Source organism: Apis florea, unplaced genomic scaffold (genome assembly GCF_048593485.1).
Source record: "Apis florea isolate Af1SG1 unplaced genomic scaffold, ASM4859348v1 contig_3496_pilon, whole genome shotgun sequence".
Taxonomy (NCBI): domain Eukaryota; kingdom Metazoa; phylum Arthropoda; class Insecta; order Hymenoptera; family Apidae; genus Apis; species Apis florea.
Genome location: NW_028256773.1, coordinates 6951758 through 6972210, shown reverse-complemented (window position 1 = coordinate 6972210; position 20453 = coordinate 6951758). Strand labels below are relative to the sequence as shown.

The window sequence follows — 20453 nt, the reverse complement described above, 5'->3', positions numbered from 1 at the left end:
TGAAACCAGGGGGTAATTCAATTTGACACCCCCCACCCACGCTTAAACAAGGCAGCACCCATGGAGCGACCCTCCACCTTCGCTCTTCCGTCCCTCTTCCTCCTTTTCCACTCCTATCTCTTTTCCTCTCTCTCTCTCTCTCTCTCTCGGTTTTCCACCTTCCTGCTAGCTTCCACCTCCAACTATCCCTCTCCGTCGTGCAAATTAAATTCTCATCCACCGTGAAACAATGCCGAGCCGGAACAACCCCCTCCTTTGCGCCACCTCTCTCTCTCTCTCTCTGCTCCCCACTATGTAGCAAGCGGCCCACCTGCAATCCCCGTGTCTACTCCGCACCTACCCTACCCGTTCCCCTCCCCCCTCCTCCCCACATTGGCTCCGTTGGATGCCGTTGGTCAGCGGTTCGACAGATCGGACTCGAATCGACCGCATTAATTACTCGCTACTTACAATTAGTACAAACTAGAAACGGCCGCGTAACATTCTACTAATGGTCGCGGCCGTTGTTTGTTTCTATACCATACTTATGCGCCGTTCATTAAGCTAATTGAGCGGCGATGATTCGAGGGATCGTTTCTTCCCTTTTTCGTTCTTCGATTCGATTCGTTTTCGTCGAACGAAACGAATCTCTTTGGATGCGATCGATTTTTTGGTCAAATTTTTCCCCTCTACCGTTTCGCCAAGCAGAGTTGTTCCCGTTCAAAGATTTATCAATCGAGTTATTAATATTATTTCGTATAAATTTTTGCTCTCGGTTTAATTCTTTATTATTAAATCGCTCGAATAACGGGTAGACAATCGTTATTACAATATTTTTGAACGATATCGAGACACCATTAAATTTTTGCTTTCACGATTTCAACTATTTTAGTAAGTAAAAGCAACTTTGCTCGAAGGGCAAAGCCTTCTTTCACGAAATAAAACGTCCGATCCGATCTAATTATTATTCGAACCTCGAGAGTTTCTCCTCCTCGAGAACGAAACAACGAAGCCGGTGAAAATTCTCCTTCTCCTCTATTTACCCTCGTACATACACACACACACACGTTGCCCTAGGATGCACGCGGTGGAAGCTGCGTTTCCCGTTTCCACGGGGAAATAAGCGCCGCGCGAGTTGCATGGAGCGAGACAAATGGACACGATACGGGGGAGGGGTGTGTGGAACGAAGAGGGTAGAACGAAGTCGCGAGGATAAGCGTACCCGCGGGCTCGCGGATTATTTAAATGCAAACACAATGTTGTACCGAGGCGCATTGTTCCCCTCTCGGTTATTTTACAATTCAATCTGCGATCCTCCGGCTCCTGGAGGCGGCTGCTGCCTTCACAGGGTCCAGGCTAGCTACGCTCGTTCGTTCATTGTAACCTTGTTAAATCTCTGCGCTTCCATTATGACTACATCGTGCTCTCATTTCGTACACCCCTCTCTCTTTCCGTTCTTGCACAACCCCTCGACCTTCGACCTCTCCTCCGCCCTCCTCCCTCCTCCTCCTCCTCAAACTCAAACTCTCCTCCGCCACCCCTTCGCCTTGTTTTCCATTTCTTGATCCTGATTTTTCTATTTAGGACTCGTCTCGTCTCGAGATATTTCGTTTCCAACTCTTTTCAATCTTGTTTTGTTGTATACCTTTTGTGTCGCGGATTTTTTCCCTGGATTCCTGGTGGAGAGTTTTCTTGATGATGAAGAGAAAGAGAGATCGTGTAAAGTAAATAGATATGGGAATTCGTAATATCTCGTTAAAGTGATTATTTAATAAAATATATTTTTTCGAACTCTTTTAAATCTTTCTTTTCAAATTTCTCCTCTTAATTGTTATTATAATTGGAATTCTTGTCAAATCTAATTCACGAATTGAATGTTACAAGTGAATTATTCGACGTGTCCAATGATCTTTTGGTAAACTCAAATTTTAATTATTTAAAGTTTGTGTGATTTTTATTGAAATTTCTACGTTATGGTAAATCAGTAAAAAAAAAAAAAAAAAAAATCGCAGCATTATGATTGTTTCATTAAAACAAACTCACGGATTTCCAAAAGGAAGAAATTTGGCAACGAGATATTAAATTTTATTCAACTAGTAAGTAAAGTTTATTATTAATTATCGCAACGAGAGAAAAAAAATCTCTCATCGAGTTAAATTAACGAGTTAAATATTCTTTTGCCTCGTCTCGTCCATATTAAAATTCACAAGAAGCTACACTCGAAGTGGATATGTTTCTCGTCCCAGCAATCTAACAAATTGTACCCTTTTGTAGTCGGAAATATTTACGTTATCCTAAACGAATTGCATTTTAATCTCTATTTACGAACGTCAAAAGATGACTCGCGTTTCCCTCGACAATCTCTCAAGAAGATTACGTAATTTAAACAAGTGCCGTCCATTATAATCCACACCCTTAACGTCATCTATATACAAAGTATATATATATATATATATATATATATCTTTTCAACATGAAACAAATGTAAACAAAAAAAAAAAAAAAAAAAGAAACGAATTGAAAATACATTTTTTTAGATTCCTTCCTTTTTCTTCGAGTTCAAACAAATTATTGAATCGATGGAACGAAATTATATCGCATACATTTCAACTCGTACATTTTCGAGAGTTTCGAAAATCGAGAAAAGAACGAAAAAAAAAAAATGGCGCGAAAAATTAATTTTCGAAACTTGCATATACAAATTGTCATTGAACGAAAAAAAAAAAAAAAAAAAAAGAAAATTTCGTACGCGAGAAGATGGCCGACATATTTCTGAAACGATCGTTCGACGCCGGTCCACGGAAGAGAAAGAGGAGCGATCGTTGGCGAGTAGCCAAGCGAAAAATTACTCGAACCGTCGAACTTTAGTAACTCGTGAAATTGCTCCCAGATGCTTGCAATGTCGGGTGAAACTTTTCCACCGGCCTCACCTGAGCCCCCTCCCCCCTCACGATCGAGGCGATATTAATTCCAACCCCCCTCTTTGTTCCACGGGAACAGGTTGTCGTTCTTGAAGTCCTTTCGCGAATGAAATGCGACGGCTAATCTCTGGACAAACAGTTTATGGTGTTTGCCTGGCCGTCCTGCGGCGCACGACCGACCCCCTTCTGCTCGACGTAAGCCCTCGAGCTCCCGCGGGACCAGTTTATCCCCGACTCGTGAATCGGCTATCAATTTACTTGGAAACAGCCGTGAAGTGGCCGGCAACAATTTTTACGCCGCTTGTTGAAACACCGCCTCTGTTTGTACTCGTTTGTTTATCGTTGCGAATGAACCGAATATTTTTATCTATTTTTCTCGTTTTCTCTCTCGTTTCTAATTGATCGTCGCGTAGCTGGTTTTCACAATCGTCGAATTGTTATAAATCTCGGTATAAATTTCGGATTCGTTAATGTAATAATTCATACATGATTCGACCATCTTTCTTATTTTAGTTTGAGAAAGTTTTTAAGGAAGTATTGAAAATTTGGAATTCCCCCGGAGAATGATTTTTCTTACTTGGAAATATTCAAGAAAAGTGTAATATTTGGTATAACAATTTGAAATGATAAACGTTATTTACTCATCACACACCGTACACGATCAAATTCGACGATCGAGATTATCGAGCAACCTGACACTTATCAGATCGATAAGCGAAGTGAACTTTGGAAGAAGAGATCGTATACATGGTCAATCGTGTTACATAATTCAAACTCTCCCATTCTAAATATTAATTTCTATCCACTCGTTCTTTCACGAAATATCCTTTCGCGCATATACACGAATCAAGAAAAATCTTCTCACGCATCTCTCGTCAAACTCTCATTCCTCCATCCAAAAAAACAGATCCAAACAATCATACGAACGAACTTAAACCTCCATCGAAACACGTGTCCGAAACACTTCACACATCCCCTTCACACAATTCTCCTCCCCCTTCACGCGCGCTTCGACTCGCCTCTCAATAAAAGAAAGAAAAATCTCATCTCGTCGAAACAAATACCTGTCAGATTGATACCTTCCCTCCTCCCAATCTTCTTCCCCCAATCAGTCGCCTACTAATCCTGTCACGAAGATCCGAAAACCTCTCCTCCCTCCTCGCCTCTTCGAGAAATATTCACAATGAAAGAAAGAAAGAAAGAAAAAAAAAAAGAAAAGAAAGAGAAACGAATCGAAGGAATCCCCGATCTTCTCGCGACAGAGCAGACGAAGAACCACGCGAATGGAAGAGGTTGCGCCAAGGTTGCGACTAACGAACGACTGCCCGTTTCGCGACACTTTCCCGAAACTCTCACCCTCTCTCGATACCGCGGCGGACGAGGACGGAGACAGGGGTTGATCGGGTGGAGCGGACGAAGAGGGAAGAGGAACGAGGCAAGAACCGCCCCCCGTGCGAGCCGCCCGCGCAACGGCCAACCCCGTGGCGACGATAACGGGGATGAAGGCGGAGCCTCGGTCCACCCTCCGGCCGAAGGGGGTGGCTGGCTTGCCTCAGGGGTAACTACAAACACGTACTTACCGAACATTATGATCATACTCGAACTCGAGCCACGCACACGGATCGAGGGGAGGGAGGGGGGAGGGGAGGAGGGAGGGAGGGGGGGAGGGTGTGCTGCTGGATTCTTTTCGCCAGCTGAAAAGAAAAAAAGAAAAAAAAAAAAAAAACGATTGGAAGAGCGCAAGAAGACGACGAGGATGTTTTTTTCGAAGTTTGCGGGACGACGTCGACTCCTCGCGTCGCGTTCTCTTTCTTCTCCCTTTACTTTTCTTTTTTTTTTCTTCTTGAAAACGAGGAAAATTTTTAGGAATTTTTTTAATTCGCGCGATCGATAACAAGGCTCTTGATCGGATGGACAGCTCCCAGATAATTCTGTCTTATATCTCGAAATTTGCCGTTGTTATTTGGATCAAGGAGAAAATAAAATTGTGTATCGTGAAAGTATTATTCTTTATTCTTCATCCGCATCTCGACAATTTCGAATCGAAAATGTAGAATAATCCTTTCAATTTTTCTAGAAGTTTGTCACTAATTAATAAAAAAAAAAAAAAAAAAAAATCCTATCCATCATCATCGTCGTCGTCGAGATGAGATGAGTTGCATATGTCTTCATGAACAAAAAAAAAAAAAAAATAAACTTTATCAAGAAAGAAGCAAGAACCGTATTACTATTCACGCTCGATCGAGAAGCAAGCAGATGAGAAAGCAGAAAGCGTGCTTCATCGTCATTTTTTAACCATCGAGTCGTTGACATTAATAAAATAATGCAGTCACGGATTTCGACTGCCACTCGACTGCGCGCACTCGGGGGGAGGGGAAGAAAGGAGGGGGGGAGGGAGGAGGAGGGGCGTGAAACTGAGACGCGACCTTATGTTCGCGCGTCGTCACTGTGCGTTGTCTTTCTCTGTGGCAGAGGACGCGTGGCAGAGAGAGACTGCGAGACAGGATAATTGTCAGGGGTCCGCAACGATATTTATTACACGTACGGGGGGGGAGAAAGGAAAAATCATAATGGCCAACTGGGGTATAAACTGCACCAGCCTCTTTGCGGTTCGTTAAACGATGTTTCGTTAAAGGAGGGGAGGGGAGTTGGGGCCCTGTTGCTGAAAAAGACAAGCATTGATCTTTCTTTTTATTGCTCCTCGCTTCTCCTCGCTCTTTGTCTTTTCGTTAAATCGACTTCTTTTCCGGGATCCTTTTATTTAAGATCGGTGTAGCGGTGCAATTTATTTGTATCTTCGATATTTGAGGATTTAAGTAAGAAAATTAATTCAAGTCAGAGTTGTCAAGGAATATGATGTATATATATATGTGTGTGTGTGTGTGTGTGTGTGGCTAGGTGTCCACGTAAGATACTTCGGTTAATTTATGAAAATCAAATAACAAATTCACGAAAGATGATATACGACAACTCGGATACCGATATATACCTAATCTTAATGAGTTACGAACAAGTTTTTCAATTAATTGAAGTTCAAAACTTCCCAATAAGATCCAATATCATTCCACCTTTTGCATTTTCTAAAAATCGATAAAAGAAACATCAAAAAAAAAAAAAAAAATAATAATCCTCATCAACAATTGCTTCTTCTCACTCACTTAATCGCCTGATCATACAAATATTGACGATTAAAAGTTAAAAACTATTCGCGTTATTGCACAATAAAGATCCAAATATTCGATCGAATATCGTTTCCACATCAATCTTTTCATATCTAAAAGAAAAAAAAAAAAATCCTCGTCAACAATTACCTCTTGGATACCACTTAATCGCCTAATTATAGAAATATCGGGTGGATGAGATTAAACTCTGGACTGGATCTTCATCATTTTTGCGGAGCGAATCGTTGGGGGTAAACGCGTAGCGAGGCCAGAGTTGTACCGCAAACTAGGTCCCAGACAAAGGAAGATAGAGTGGTTAAGTGTAGCCCTCGGTGGACTATCAATACTGAAAGGATCGCTTTGATGATGAGGCCGTGTGCCGGGTATTAAAGCTGGCTTCCCGGACCGGCTAAACGTGCGGCTGATTTGTACGAGACACGGGAGGGTTCGCGATACCGATCAAATCCATCGTGCCGATAAAAACCGATACGTGGATGGGACACGCTTTCAAGAACAGTTGCTGATGATTTGCTAATTACGTAGCGATCGTAAGTAATTATGTAACGAGAAGAAGAAGAATTTTTAATCACGAGAATATCGATTAAGATGAAGATAAAGCATAAAGCGTAAAAAAGTATCTAAGCGACGGATTTTTGATTATTCGTCAAATAAACGAACAAAGAAATTTTATATATCGAAACAAAATCCCTTTGGCATTAGCATAATTCGATCTCGAGAGATGGTTTGTTCGGAGGCGACGACGCGTAGGTAATTTCTGGACGAGGGGTTGGCTCGTGGCCGGGCCTCGGTAGACGCGAGTTGTATACATATGGGAAACGTTTCGAGATCGGAGACACGATCTCGCTCGTGTAAACCGTGCGAGCATAACTGCCGCATACTGCGCAGTCAATTAGTTTAATAGGGCAACAGTTGTTGTACACGGTGAGGTAAGAAGGGTGTACGGAGCACGAAGAAGGGGTGCTCCGTTCCCGCCGATTTATGCTCGATTCCGAGCTGGTGTTTGATTTTTTTGATTCTTACTGCGCGCAAAGGACGGCCCATTAACCAAATCGTCCAGATCGTCAGCTTGATCTTTCACGCTTCTGACGAGTGGTGGCATTAGCATCGATCCACGACACGCTTGCAACGAAACGTCGCAGAAACGTTGATCTATGCGGATACTTTTAACGTGATATGAAAATATCTTTCAACAACCGAGATAATTACCGAGAAAGATTATTAAAAGAGTCGTAGGATCAAAAGTTTACGGTGGAAAACGATAGGAAGTGTCCTGTAAGAAATTTTAGGAAACGAAATTTTAAAGAGAAGAAATGCAAAATGTTGATCCACATAGATCTCGAGATCTAGCGAATCGAGAACTGTTTGGAACGAGAGATTGTTAAAAGAGAGTCGTAGGAGAAAAAGTTGGAAAACGATAGGAATCTTGTAAGCAGGATTTTATTTAAAGGGGAGAAATGCAAAATATTGATCCACGTAGATCCACATAGATCTCGAGATCTAGCGAATCGAGAACTGTTTGGAACGAGAGATTGTTAAAAGAGAGTCGTAGGAGAAAAAGTTGGAGAACGATAGGAGGCGTCTTGTAAGCAGGAAGCGAGATTTTATTTAAAGGGGAGAAACGGGGCAAAGCCTCGGGGAGATTCGTTACGCCCAAAGCGTTACGCATAATGTTACTCGACGTATCTACCGTAATAAGTGTAATCCGCGCATCCTCGATCCTCTCGACACTAATAGTCGGCGGATAATACAGATTATAACCCCCTCCGTTCTCGTTCCTTCCCGATGAAACTACCCTCCCGGCTTTCAAGCCCGAAACGTGCTTCCTCCTCCGAATCGAACGTGTTTGCTCGAATAGCAATCTGAAACAATCCCGAAGCAATCGTGCGCGGGGTATGCCACGTATAAGGCATAACGCCGTGGTCAGCATTCTTCCGCATTCGAATCGATTATTCGAACGTTTCCACGAGTCGCGATTTTCCAACGGGCGAAAAAATTGGGCCGGGTGATTAGGGTTTAAGGGATGATACTCTTTTCTTCTTCTTTCGATTGTCTGTTTTCTTTTTTTTTTCTTTTTTTTAATTCCACTCCAGGAGATGGATATTTTCATAAAAGATGTTTGCGTAGATTAATAGAGGGCGGTTGAAACGTTTAAAGCGAGGATCAAAAGTTTGTTTACGATCGTTCGAGTGGTGGCCTCTCTTGAGGTTCGATTGTTCATAGGGTGGGAAGGGTGTATTTTGCCACGTAGCAAGGGGTTGCGAAAGGAACAGGGTTTGTTGGCACAGTTAACACTTAACCGAGGGTCGCTTCCCTGTTTTCCTATTACGCGCCTCCTCGAGAGCGCAACAAGGATGTCCTCTAATTATGCAATTATACGCGCGGATAAATGTAATTGGTAACGCCACGAAACGGAATTGTTGGACGCGATATTTGTTAGAAATTTTTCTAATTTTTGTACGCGATGTAACGATTTCCCTTAAACGTGTATTGGACACGCGAATTTCGTAAGTGAGAACGTAGAGAGAGGGGAATTTTGGGAAAATAGTTGGCCGCAAGGCGGGGCTAGGTGTTCACCATTTCAAGGTTTTGTTCGTGGTAAAGGCTCGTAAAGGTCGTATAATAGGTAGCGGCTACAATGGAATATAACCATCATGGTGGTGAATTATGTGGGGCACGTGTCTCGGCATAACTATAAAGAGATCGGGCCAGCCTTTTGTCCGATTCATTTTCGACCACGTCTCGAAACGTGTCGGGACGAGACGTAAATGTCTCGATAATGGCTTTATTATGCGCGCGTATTTGGATATTTTCAGGCAAATCTGGTACATAAATGTGTCTGTCAGGGGAATATTAGGTTAGGTCTGTGACGTCTATGACGATTGTTCGATTTACTTTCCATCGCGTATATATTATGCGTCGAATAATTTGAATAATTTTTATATTCTTGAACCTCGAGTAGGAGTAAACTTTTATTTCGCAATTCTATTTCAATGAAATATTTTTAAAAATCAGAAAAGAAATCGCCGTGCGTGTGTTATCACGATTCATTTTAAAACCAGTTGTATCGAGATATAACTATGTTTTGCAAAGCGTTCAATCTCGTATTTTGTCCGTGGTTACGCGCCAAGAACGGATATAGACAAGAAGAGTAAATAGTGGAAGAAGGATAGAGATAGGATAAAAATTTGTGAATCAGCGCCATCTCCAGAGTGCCGCAAATGAAACACAAGTATAGACAAAGAGAGTGGATTGTTAGAGAAGGATAGAGATAGGATAAAAATACGGGAATCAGCGCCATCTCTAGAGTGCCGCAAATGAAACACAGAAAGAAAGGATAGCAAATGGAAAGAAAGAGATAGAGATAGAACAAGAATTGACTCTCGATGCCATCTCGCGGGTGACAGAGATATTTCTTCGAAAGGAAGATAATATAGAGTAAGAATTGAACGATGGTGCCATCTCTTGAGAATTAAATAAGAAATACTTTCCGGAGATATTTAACAGATGGCGCTGGTCTTTAAAGTCCATTCTGCATTTACGTTTAAAAATATTTTCAAGAGATGGCGGTAAGAAGTCAATTCTCACGCTAATCCTTGTCCATGCTCGTTTCATTTGCGGCACTCTGGAGATGGCGCTGATTCCATAATTTTTACTTTATCTCTGTCCTTTTTCTATCATTTACTCTCCTTTTCTACAATTGTTTCGTAAAATCTACGTGCTCGAGAGAGAGATAATTTTTAATTCATGAATATTTTAACTTATTTATGAGTCTGTTTGTAGAGGAGTTCGAGATCTACGAATACAATCCTATACATATAATATAATATAATACATAAAAATATCTACGAAGGAATATAAACGTCGAGAAAATTATCTTTAATATTTCTTTTTAACTTTAGCAACATTTGTGACCAAACACACAATTCTTGCATTCACAGTTATAAATCGTAGAATCACGATTATATATCAGCAAATATATCCACGGTTGATAAAGAAAAAAACGTGACCACCAATTTTACATTAACGACAATTATGAATTTACCGATTGTTATGAAATAATTTTATAACTAACAAATAAAAATCGCAACGAAGCTCAAAAAATTTCCAAACATATAAAAAAAAAAAAAAAAAACACGCATCGAACGATTAATTTATTCTGTCATTTATCCGTGAAATTTATTCAGTCGATAAACAGATTCCGACGATAATTCAAAGGATACAAGGGATTACCGTAAATTAGTAACCGTCTTCTATATCTCTTGTGGTATAATACTTATCCATTAAGAGTGATCTATCTACATTTGATCGTATTAATCAAATTTACGTATAATACCAAACAAATCAAAGATTCGTTTCATCCACCATCGATTATAAATATTCTTTTCCCATTTTCTCACTGAAAAAAAAAAAAAAAAAAAAACAAAAACAAAGAGACTCCCCCTATCATACTCGCATTCGATTAATAAGAACACGACCATGGGATTCCCAGATCGGCCACGATAATCCAATTGCGAATTATCCACGGTTCAATTGAGGGTAGCTTTCACGCGCGTGCATCTCGTTCGGTCGAACACGTTACAATAACGGACTCGAATTCTCATATTGTCGTCATTCAAACGCTTCATCCGTCTAAATACCCGCCCTGCCACGAGAGAGAGAGAGAGAGACGCATCCCTCGTTGGATCAAGGACCCCTCTCGAGACGCGTGAAAAATCGTTTAGAAGCGCAGCCAGTGGCCTCCTCGACTCTCGCGGAACACACGGTGTTTCGAGTGGGTTCGAGAGAAAAGAAAAAAAAGGCTGGCTACCGTGTAAAGGAAAAAGAGAGGGGGGCCTCTATTCAGGCGAAATCTTTCTCTCGTGAGCGAGCGAGCGAGCGAGCGAGTATGGCTGGTGTGTGTGTGCTGACTCAATCGAGAAAGGGTTGGAAGGATCGGCCGAGCCTACGTTAATCCACGGCTTACACGGGCTCGAGTGTAAATATTGATTCCAATCTGGTGTCGACGACAATGGAGGCTGGAAGAGGCACTGTTCCGGACCGTCCTGGACGGTCCGAGCGCGAGCCGCTGTCAAAACAGTCATTACCACCTTGCGACCAACGATCCTCTTCCGGCTTATCTCTGTCTCCGGATCTGGTGTCCGTCGATGGAGAGAGAGAGATAAGATAAGCGATTGGAGCAAGGGACTTGAGTTTGGTTTGGTTACTCGACCGAGTAATTATGATTTCAACTTACTTACTGCGTGTGTGTGTGTGTGTGTGTGCTTATAATATTAGCGGTATTTAGATCGGTAAATTTGCTCGATTACTTTCAATCGGTACAATAACAATTTTGTTTCGATTCGTTTGTTTTCATAGTTATTTATTTAAAAGTTGTAATAATAACTTCTACTATAATCTACGTTATTACGAAAAGTGCGCAATTCTCTCAATGGTTTCTTTTTCTTTTTTTTTATACACGATAAAAAATCTAGTTTACACTTCGTACAAAAGTGGAGGATAATATCAAACGTGATATTAGTATATATATATATATATATATATAGGTGTATCATCTTAAAAACTCTTAAAACTCAAGCAAGATTTCAATATCCGCGTACAAAAAGAGGTTAAGTATTACATACACTTTTTTTTTTCTTTCTTTCTAAAATTAAATTTAATCAAATACCCCTCTACGAAAACTCAACTCCCTCATTTTTTTTTTTTTTCTTTCCTTTTTATATCGATAAGCAATATAAAATTTCTTCGTATCAAAACTTAAATCGAAACTTAATTCCCGTCCTCCTTCCTCCCCCCCCCCTCCCCCCTCGTACCAATGATAAAAATTTACGGTACAAAGATACAATTTTCACAAAAATACAATTTCTTCGTATCAAAACTTATTATATATCGCTCCTTCCTTTTTCACTCGTTTGTCGTTTCACGTCGCGCACACCGATGTGATAAAAATTTAGAAAGAGTCGTTACACATTTCAAAAAGAACAAATACAAATACAATTTTTGCACGAATCACAAAATGCAACTGCCGTGCGCTGCAGCGCTGTATTCCTCGCGGCACGAAACGGTAGAAAACGAAAGATACCGCTCGAAAAAGGAAACAGAGAGAGAGAGAGAGAGAGAGAGAGAGAGAGAGAGAGAGAGAGAGAGAGAGAGAGAAGAGAGTTAAAAAAAATCCAGTCATCTACCCTTGCTAATCCTATCAACCTCCATACCATTCCCATTAACCTGCCTCGTCGCAGTCACACTCTCCGTACTTACAGGCGCGCCGGTGAAACCTAATCTCGCCCTGGGCGGAAGTCCGTGAAATTCCGGAAGGTTCTCCATCTCGTACATCTGCATATGGTGGGCGAAAGCGTCCGCGTGAAGCCTGGTCGCCATTATTCCGAATCCCTCGACCAGCGCCAAGAAGATACCGCCGACGGTGGCGCTGCCTATCATCGATGGGATCCCGGTTCTTGCGGCCAGAACGCCACCGGTGAGGGCGCCACTCAGTATGGAGTTCCACGGGTCCTCTTTCGAGCGGAAATGTATCAGGGTGCACTCGATCGCTGAGAACAAGCAGCCCCAAATGGCGAAATTGCCGGATATTTGCGGGACCCGGTTTTTCACTGTCATTATACCGCCGTAGAATCTTCGTTGGAAGCCAGATGGCGCGTTCCGAAATCCTATGATACTCTGGATGACGGAAGAAGGGGATTTGTTGTTGGGGGTTTTCGATAAATTGCGATTTTATTTTTATACATAATCTCTGAAGGAGAGGAATTTTTTGCAAATTATACGATATCCCGCAAGTTTGATGTTTGGATAAAAATTGTGGACAAGAATTTGAGCGTGAAGGAATTGGAGGAGATTGGCGTGTGAAAAGAATTTACTTGAAAAAGCGTGCCGCAAATGGCGCCCATGGTGAAGGCACCACCGCAATCGTCCATTATTCTCCAGGGGCACGGTTCGCGATTGTATTCCATATTTTCGATCACGAGTCTTTCTTCGACGTATCGATAAACATAATCAACTATCAAAATCTATTGTTAGTTATATTTCTACACAAATTTGTCGCTCATGATTTGATACTATATAGTTATGGTCTTCATAAGTCCTCTTGTAATTGTCGTACTTGTAAAAACTTGTATATCGATGCAAAAATATTTTACTCTTTAATTACCGTGAAATTGTCAATACTTTGAACCTATTAACGGATTATTCTCGTTCCATTTCTATCGAGGGTATATGCGATGCGTGCGTATATTCACCTTTCATGATTGAAATCAAAATATCTGTCTCTTTCAAATATACATTATTACTCTTAAAACATTTAAATATATATACATACGATTTCAATATTACAAATTAAATTAACCTTTTCAGGAGGAAAATTTTTTTAGAAAAAAGAGAGAGAGAGAGAGAGAAAAGGAAAATTCATTCGAAACGAATAATCAAATATTTAAAATGACCAACAAAAGTCATCCAACCTATCCACTGTGTGTTCCAATGTGTGGAAACATGTTGGATATATTTTGGCGCGACACTTGTTCGATAGACGTTGGCCGAAGGGGTAGGTCGACAACATTCGGGACGAGGCGCAGCGGGGAATAAATAGTACGTGAGCATCCTAAGTGAATAATAAACATCTCAGTGGGGTTAGATAGTCGGGGTTCCGCGTTTAAGGTGGCCATATTGGTCCCCTAGCCTCCGGCCTCGCTTCTTATTTATCCGAGTGGCGTGAGTCGTGGCCGACCCCTCCTCGTGCGAGTGATTATTCGGCTATTATACGATGATTACCCAATGGGTACGTGGGTGTAACACGAGAAATAAAGTGTGCAGTTTCATGTCGCCAACCGGGATCCGGTGACAGGCCGAATAAAACCGTTGTCGAGTGTTACCGCGTATTTAACGCCACGTCGAAACACATGTTCGTACATCTGTACGTGCCTCGTATTCTCCTCGATGCTCTCCTTATCAGTGCCCCCCTGCCCCCTCCTCCTTTTACAAACAATCGTTACTTACTCGTCGATTCGTTTCGTAGTAATTTTGCAATACGAACCGTAGGGATGAAATCTTCGAAATCGATCGATTTACGAATACACGAATTTGAGGAATTATTGGTATTATAAGATATTGTTATTAAATTTTTCGAGGAGTTACTCTTAAAACAAAAAAAAAAAAAAAAAAAAATGGAAAAAATTTCTTCGTGTTTAATTGGTTTTGAAAAAAGAGGAACAAAAATTAAAAATTTTTCTCGCAATTTTACGGGATGAAAAATGTGTGAAGGAGAGAGAGAGAGAGGAGGGCGTTATACGCGTGTGCACAGCAGGCTTCCCGCTACTCTTTTTCAAATTGAATCTCACGAGCCGACGTGGTTTATGGCATGCAAATTGGGTTCGACCACCTCTGCCACCCTTTCTGGCAAATCCTAATCCAATCCGCTTCTACGTAAAGTCTGCCTGCCCTGCACTTTTGTGCGAAACACCAACCTGAAGCGCATAAGCATCTTACGACCAACCTTCATATGACAACTGTTTCCACCAATTTCTCTTGCTAAACTTCATTTTTACAGCTGCTCCTCTTTCCCCTCATTTCCTCAACCTAGAAACGCGTGTATTTTTTTATTTTAAAGTATTAAAAACCCCTTCTTTTCGATACAAAATTACTTTTAACAAATCGTTGATTATTAATTATTCTCAGAATATATTCTTCTACCGATTAAAACTTAGCTAGATATCGATACAATTCTTCAGATCTTCTTTCCTAATCTAAACTTCATAAGATTTCTGGAAACAGGATAAACAATACGCCATTTTCAATTTATTCAAATATTGTTTTATAGGTTGAACCAGCTATACCGTGTAAATCCACCACAAATTTTAATCTATGATACTCTCTCTCTCTCTCTCTCTCTCTCTACATATATATCTATCTATCTACGTAATATTTCAATCTCGTATTCTATTACAAAGAATATTATGCGTGGTTTGATTCAACCCTGCGATACGTCCGTTTACATGTACATATTTAACGTTGCGTCGCACAAGGACCCCTTTCACTTTCCATTATGGAGAACGATTAACAAAACAAGAGGGGTGGGGAGTGGAAGGGGGGGAATCCCCTTTTGTTGTCAACTTCGGCCACGGAGACGACCACCGCCGCGCGCGCCACGCGACAGCTGCTCGATAATATCGATGTCCTTCGATCTCGATATCGGCACGTCCACCGCAAATTATTATTCCTTATTGTCATATGCCGGTTTCCTTTGTCCGTTTCAACTCCTTATTATTATACCTATCGTGATCGTTAATCTTTCGCAGCCATATTACTCGCGGCCAGTTTCCAACTTTTAAATTAAATTGTAATTACATTACAAGTTGGTCCATTATATTTTCACAGTACTTAAACTTCTAAAAAATCTCTCTCTCTCTCTCTCTATATATATATATATATATATTCTTCAAAAATTCGAGAATATATAATTGCTCTCGAGATTCTCGATCTTTAAAGGTGGAGACGTTGCTTTTCAACTTTCAACGAGTACATAGAATAGACGAGAGTCGAGTTAAGGAGCGAATGGAAAATCGAATAGGAAATAATAATTAAGGGAATGCAGGTTCGATTTATGTGGAGCGTGTGGGACAACGAAGGCACCCCCCCCATTTCCAACTTAACCAACCGCTTAAGCACCTCGCGCGAGCGACAAAAGGGTTTCATCCCCGAAAGTACCGGACGTACTGATAGATTACACAAATGCTCTTTGCGGGAACAACATGGGAAGGGTTGCCACCATCAACGGGATCCCATCGACGGCGGTTACCCTGAAATATTCATTCGAAACTTCGCTCACGTCGGCGACATTTGGACGTTAACCATGACGGTGGGCAGGCTTTGATCTCGTATTCCTGATTATCGATCACGGATAGATGGAAGGAGCCTTGATTTTTTTTCCCCCCCCCCCACTAATCGTTGATTATCGATCGCATCTAATGGCCATTCAAAATGAATATGAAACGATCGTATTTTCGTAAACGTTCATAAACGATCCAAATCTTTTCTTCTTTTTAAACAGAGATCGAGTATTCATAATATCGAGGGAAAGGTCTCGATCGTAAGGTTAAAATGATGGAAAGTGAATTTTGTATCTGGATTAGACAACAGAAATTTTTTTTCATAAGTAAAATAATTATTGCAAGGCTACATTAATGACAGGTATGCTCTGATAACGGTTGAATTTCCATTTAGTATTTTTTTTTTTTTGAATTATTTAAGAAATGCGATCGAAAAGCGTAATATTTTATTCAAAGTCAATTAAGTATATTTGAAGATACTTCTATTTTAATGTGACATGTTTGAAAACAATTTTCTCGATGAAGAGGTACTAAGCAAAATTTACAAACAAACATATATATTATACATAACAAATTGATCTTCCATTTTTGATTGCCTCTTCCTCATTGTTAAATAAAAGATCTTTAAAAAATTTTTAAAATATCGATAACGATTTCTCATTATTCAAGCATGTAATGTAAAGACACATTCATAACATTTTCTTTATAGCATCCATTGCTTTTTTTTACTGTTTTATCTAACAGTGGTTAACATTTTTTATAAGACACCACATAAAGTATGTAATGTGTCACCAATGTGTGAGATAGATCGAATTTTTTTTATTCATTAGCCAAAAATTTTTAAAACCAATTTAATATACAAACATTTCTTTTATCAATTAATGACAAAAATATATTTTCACAAAGAAGACATATCATATTAGAATTTAAAATCATTCATCAAAAACCATCGTTGCATCGAAATCGTTAAACGCGATAAAAGGCGATTATAATATCAATTTAGGGGAAGAATGAGGAGAGATCGAATGAACACGTAAAGGTTCAACAGAAACTGTTATTCTCCACGGACTTTGGTTACCTCTCCATTGACACCGCTCACCAACTGAAGCTCCACCAAGCTTCGTATTTAGAGAACCTAGGAAAACACTCGAGTTGTTGCGACAGCCGTCTCCACAACCGCGTCTATGTTTCAAATCGTTTCTCTGCTCCCGAGCCTTGACCACGGCTTAATAATAAACCCGTGTATTTATCATGCGCCGGTGTGATTCTTTCGAACATATGTCCAGAAGGAGCAACAACCTTACAAGAAGACAGAAGACGTGTCATGCTGGGAAATGAAAGCAAATTACCGTGCTCCACAAATTGGAATCGCCGCTTTCTTGCCCGGAATAATTTCGGGATAATTATACACATTGATGGTACACGCTAGAATCCCAAGCGACCGATCATCATCCTTGCTCACATTTCTGCTTTTCAGGATAATTATCTCGAATCGCGTTAAAGATATAGTTAGTCACGATTATATAGATTAGAATCGATAATATTTTTTTACAGTGTTGAAACTCTGTGTCAATTAATCCCACGTATAAATTTCCCCCCAAAAATGGAAATAACAATTATTCCGTGTCAAATCTAAACCGAGGAAATATAAATTGCGTCGTCGACTCACCTCGAAAACTTGTCGACAATCGGCCAGATGATTCGGCACCGCAAAAGTGGCGGCAAATTCGAGAGTCATCGGAACGCGTGCAGCGCGAAATTAAGTATCGGAGGCCCCCTTCCTTTTGAGGAGAAAGGAGGGTGTTGAGAGGAGAAGAAGGTGACCGGTTCCCTTTTCACGCTGCGACTCCACGCCCATCGTTTCACGCGACAATGGCCAGTGTCCCGCGACAAAAGGCTAAACACCCAAAATATTGGCGAAAATCCTACTGTCCCCCCGTGGACAGGACGTTACCACTGAAGTGCAGAGAGAGAGAGAGAGAGAGAGAGAGAGAGAAAGTGCATGGACACGAGCGGGGGTCGGGGTTAAAATATCTCGAAATTTAATCTATCCCCCTTCTTCTAATCCTGTTACACGGCCAAACGGTCACGTTTCAACCGGGATCGCGGAATCGAGAAGGTGCCACTCGAGATCCTCTCTCGAGGACTTCCGCTCGACGCGTCCACGCGGCAATCTCTTTTCAAAGCTCGTATTGTGGGCTTCCATTGGTCGACCTCGATAATACCTAATTGTAAAAAAAGAAGATTACAAAGAGGGGAGGGGGGAGAACAGGATGAATTTCAATTTGTCTCGATTCATTCATCGTTGCATCGTTGTATAAATGAACGATCGTATTTTTAATTACAACTCGAAAGGAAGGAGGATTTCTATTTTTCCATATAATTTCTTGGCAACGTTCGAAACGAATTCTACAATACGGTCCATTGTGCGGATAAGTCGGGCTATTTTTCCGTTTCTTTTTGCCATTCCGAGCATTCATTCCGTATTTTCACAATGGAGGAGGGGGCAGGGAGGAAGGGAAATACTCGATCAGTTCGGCCACGAACGATTCTTTCCTTCGGCGGCGTTTACCCCCGAAGAGTCTATCATGCCTCGTTAAATCTCGAAAGGCCGCTGGTGTAAACACAAATGGCATCCCGCGGAGGGATTCTCCCCCCTCCTCTCTCCTCCCTTTTTCCAAGCTTCCGCTTTCAAGTGGCGCGCATTCGTTATTTCGTCGTTACGCGCGTCATCGCCTTCTCGAGGGCACTTCTCGTGGTGAACCCTCGAGAGTGGTTCACGCCACTTTTTCACGCCTTGGAGAACGAATTATCAATCGGAATTATAACGAAACGAGTTTCCCAATCTTGGTAGGTGTATTTTCAGATACACGTCAAATTATCGCGAAATTATTACAAAAATTATAATAAAAATTATTCAAAGATTCGTTCGATGATTCGATGATTCATCGTGAACTTTCGTTCAACATGAATCGAGAAGAAGGAACGAAATTTTTTTTTTTTCCACGAGAAAAGATGACGTTGGAATACTCAAAAATTTCTTCGAGGGAAGGAAATTTCTTCGTCTCGGTGTCGCAGCGTCGTTTTACTCCATTATCCGAAAGAAGATCCAAGAATCTGATGAAATCTCATGCCGGGGAAACAGGGAAGCCCCCGACGGGACCGGGACGATAGAGTTTATAAATTATGAATATTTAAGCAGCGGAGCGAGACGGAGAGAAGGAGGAGGAGGATGAGGAAGAGAAGGAGTAGTCTCTCGTCTCGATGTACCCAGAAACGATATTTTCCTATCTCGAGCGCAATAACGTCGCTCAGTGTAAAAGGGATGCTTAGGAAACAGGATGGTACACGTCGCTAAAACGGTAGCATCCCTTTGAGAGGCAGCGTCAAAGCTAATGGACCTTCTCTCCTCTCCACGGGGTTCTTCTCTCTATCGTGTTTCTCCTCGCCTTCTACCGGTTTCTCTCCTCCTTCTCTCCTCCCCTCCTTTCCCCTCTCTCCGCCTCTACCCATCTTCCTCCCCCTCCTCCCTCTCGCTCCGCTCCGCCTCTTTCTTTCCCTCTTTCTTCCACTTTCTTCGTCCGTCCATCCGTCTATCCCCCTCCATCCTCTTGCAAAGGAGGTCAGGAAGGCCGAGGCCAGAAGCCCTCTGCTAATGTTTAGTACCAGTTGATTGCAAGCTCGTTAGAATATGCATAAAGCGCGCTCGTTGTTAAATGCTCTTTCTCTTTGCGCGCCACCATCGTATATACGTTCGAGGCGAATTTAATGGATGCGCCGCAAGAGCCTCCCTCTTGATCCGAATGTGTGTCTGAATACGCGTGCAGCCGCAGACATGTTGCTGTCGCTTCAAATTCTCGGGGAGATGGAGATCTGGTGAGCTGGATCGCGGAGATCGAGGAGGGGTGAAAATTAATTAGGCGCGGTGGTTGTGTATGGGAAATAATATCTACGATCTTTGAGACGTCAAAGGGGCGATTGAGTGGAAAGGAAAGGAAATTTCGAGAATGGCGAATTTGCGAGACGGATATATATATATATATTTGTACCGTATTTGGGCTACAGATTTTTGTATGGAACGTGTTCGACACTTTTGCACTCGTGTGTCGCCATTTTACATACATTTTATACGTATAATTACATTTCTAGGGACTCTTGTTATACCTTGATTGGCAACCTTCTTAAATATAAATACGAGTGCAAAGAAGGCGTAAAAAGAACCTTCAATTTTTGATATAAAAATCGAAATCGTTTCTTTTTTTTCTCGATCGATCAATGGCGCGACGATGAAAAATTACTTTTTTCTTCAGAAGACGATATCTTGAGAAACGAAAGTTGTATCGATATGAACGAAACGAAGTTTCGTTTTAAAGTGCAAGCTTCCAACGATCGTCGATTCGGAAATAATTGTCTTCCAAGTTGCATCGATTCAAAGTTTTCCCTAATTTTTAATAGAATTTCAATCCGGTTCGAAAGAATCGTATTAAAAATTATCTTTTCCATCCGGAACTCGTTTCAAAAAATTCTTTTATATTCAACTT

The 20453-nt window shown here is 41.2% G+C and overlaps 1 protein-coding gene across 1 annotated transcript; it reads right to left on the bottom strand.

Moving 5' to 3' along the window:
* Nucleotides 1-11424: 11424 nt before the first annotated feature.
* On the bottom strand, nt 11425-13273 carry LOC100863985 (putative mitochondrial import inner membrane translocase subunit Tim17 1). Its single transcript, XM_003699003.4, has 2 exons — nt 12952-13273; nt 11425-12754 (listed from the first exon to the last, which is right to left on the bottom strand). Exons 1-2 carry the CDS (start codon nt 13042-13044, stop codon nt 12257-12259), a joined length of 591 nt encoding a protein of 196 aa, XP_003699051.3. The 5' UTR covers nt 13045-13273; the 3' UTR covers nt 11425-12256.
* Nucleotides 13274-20453: the final 7180 nt, after the last annotated feature.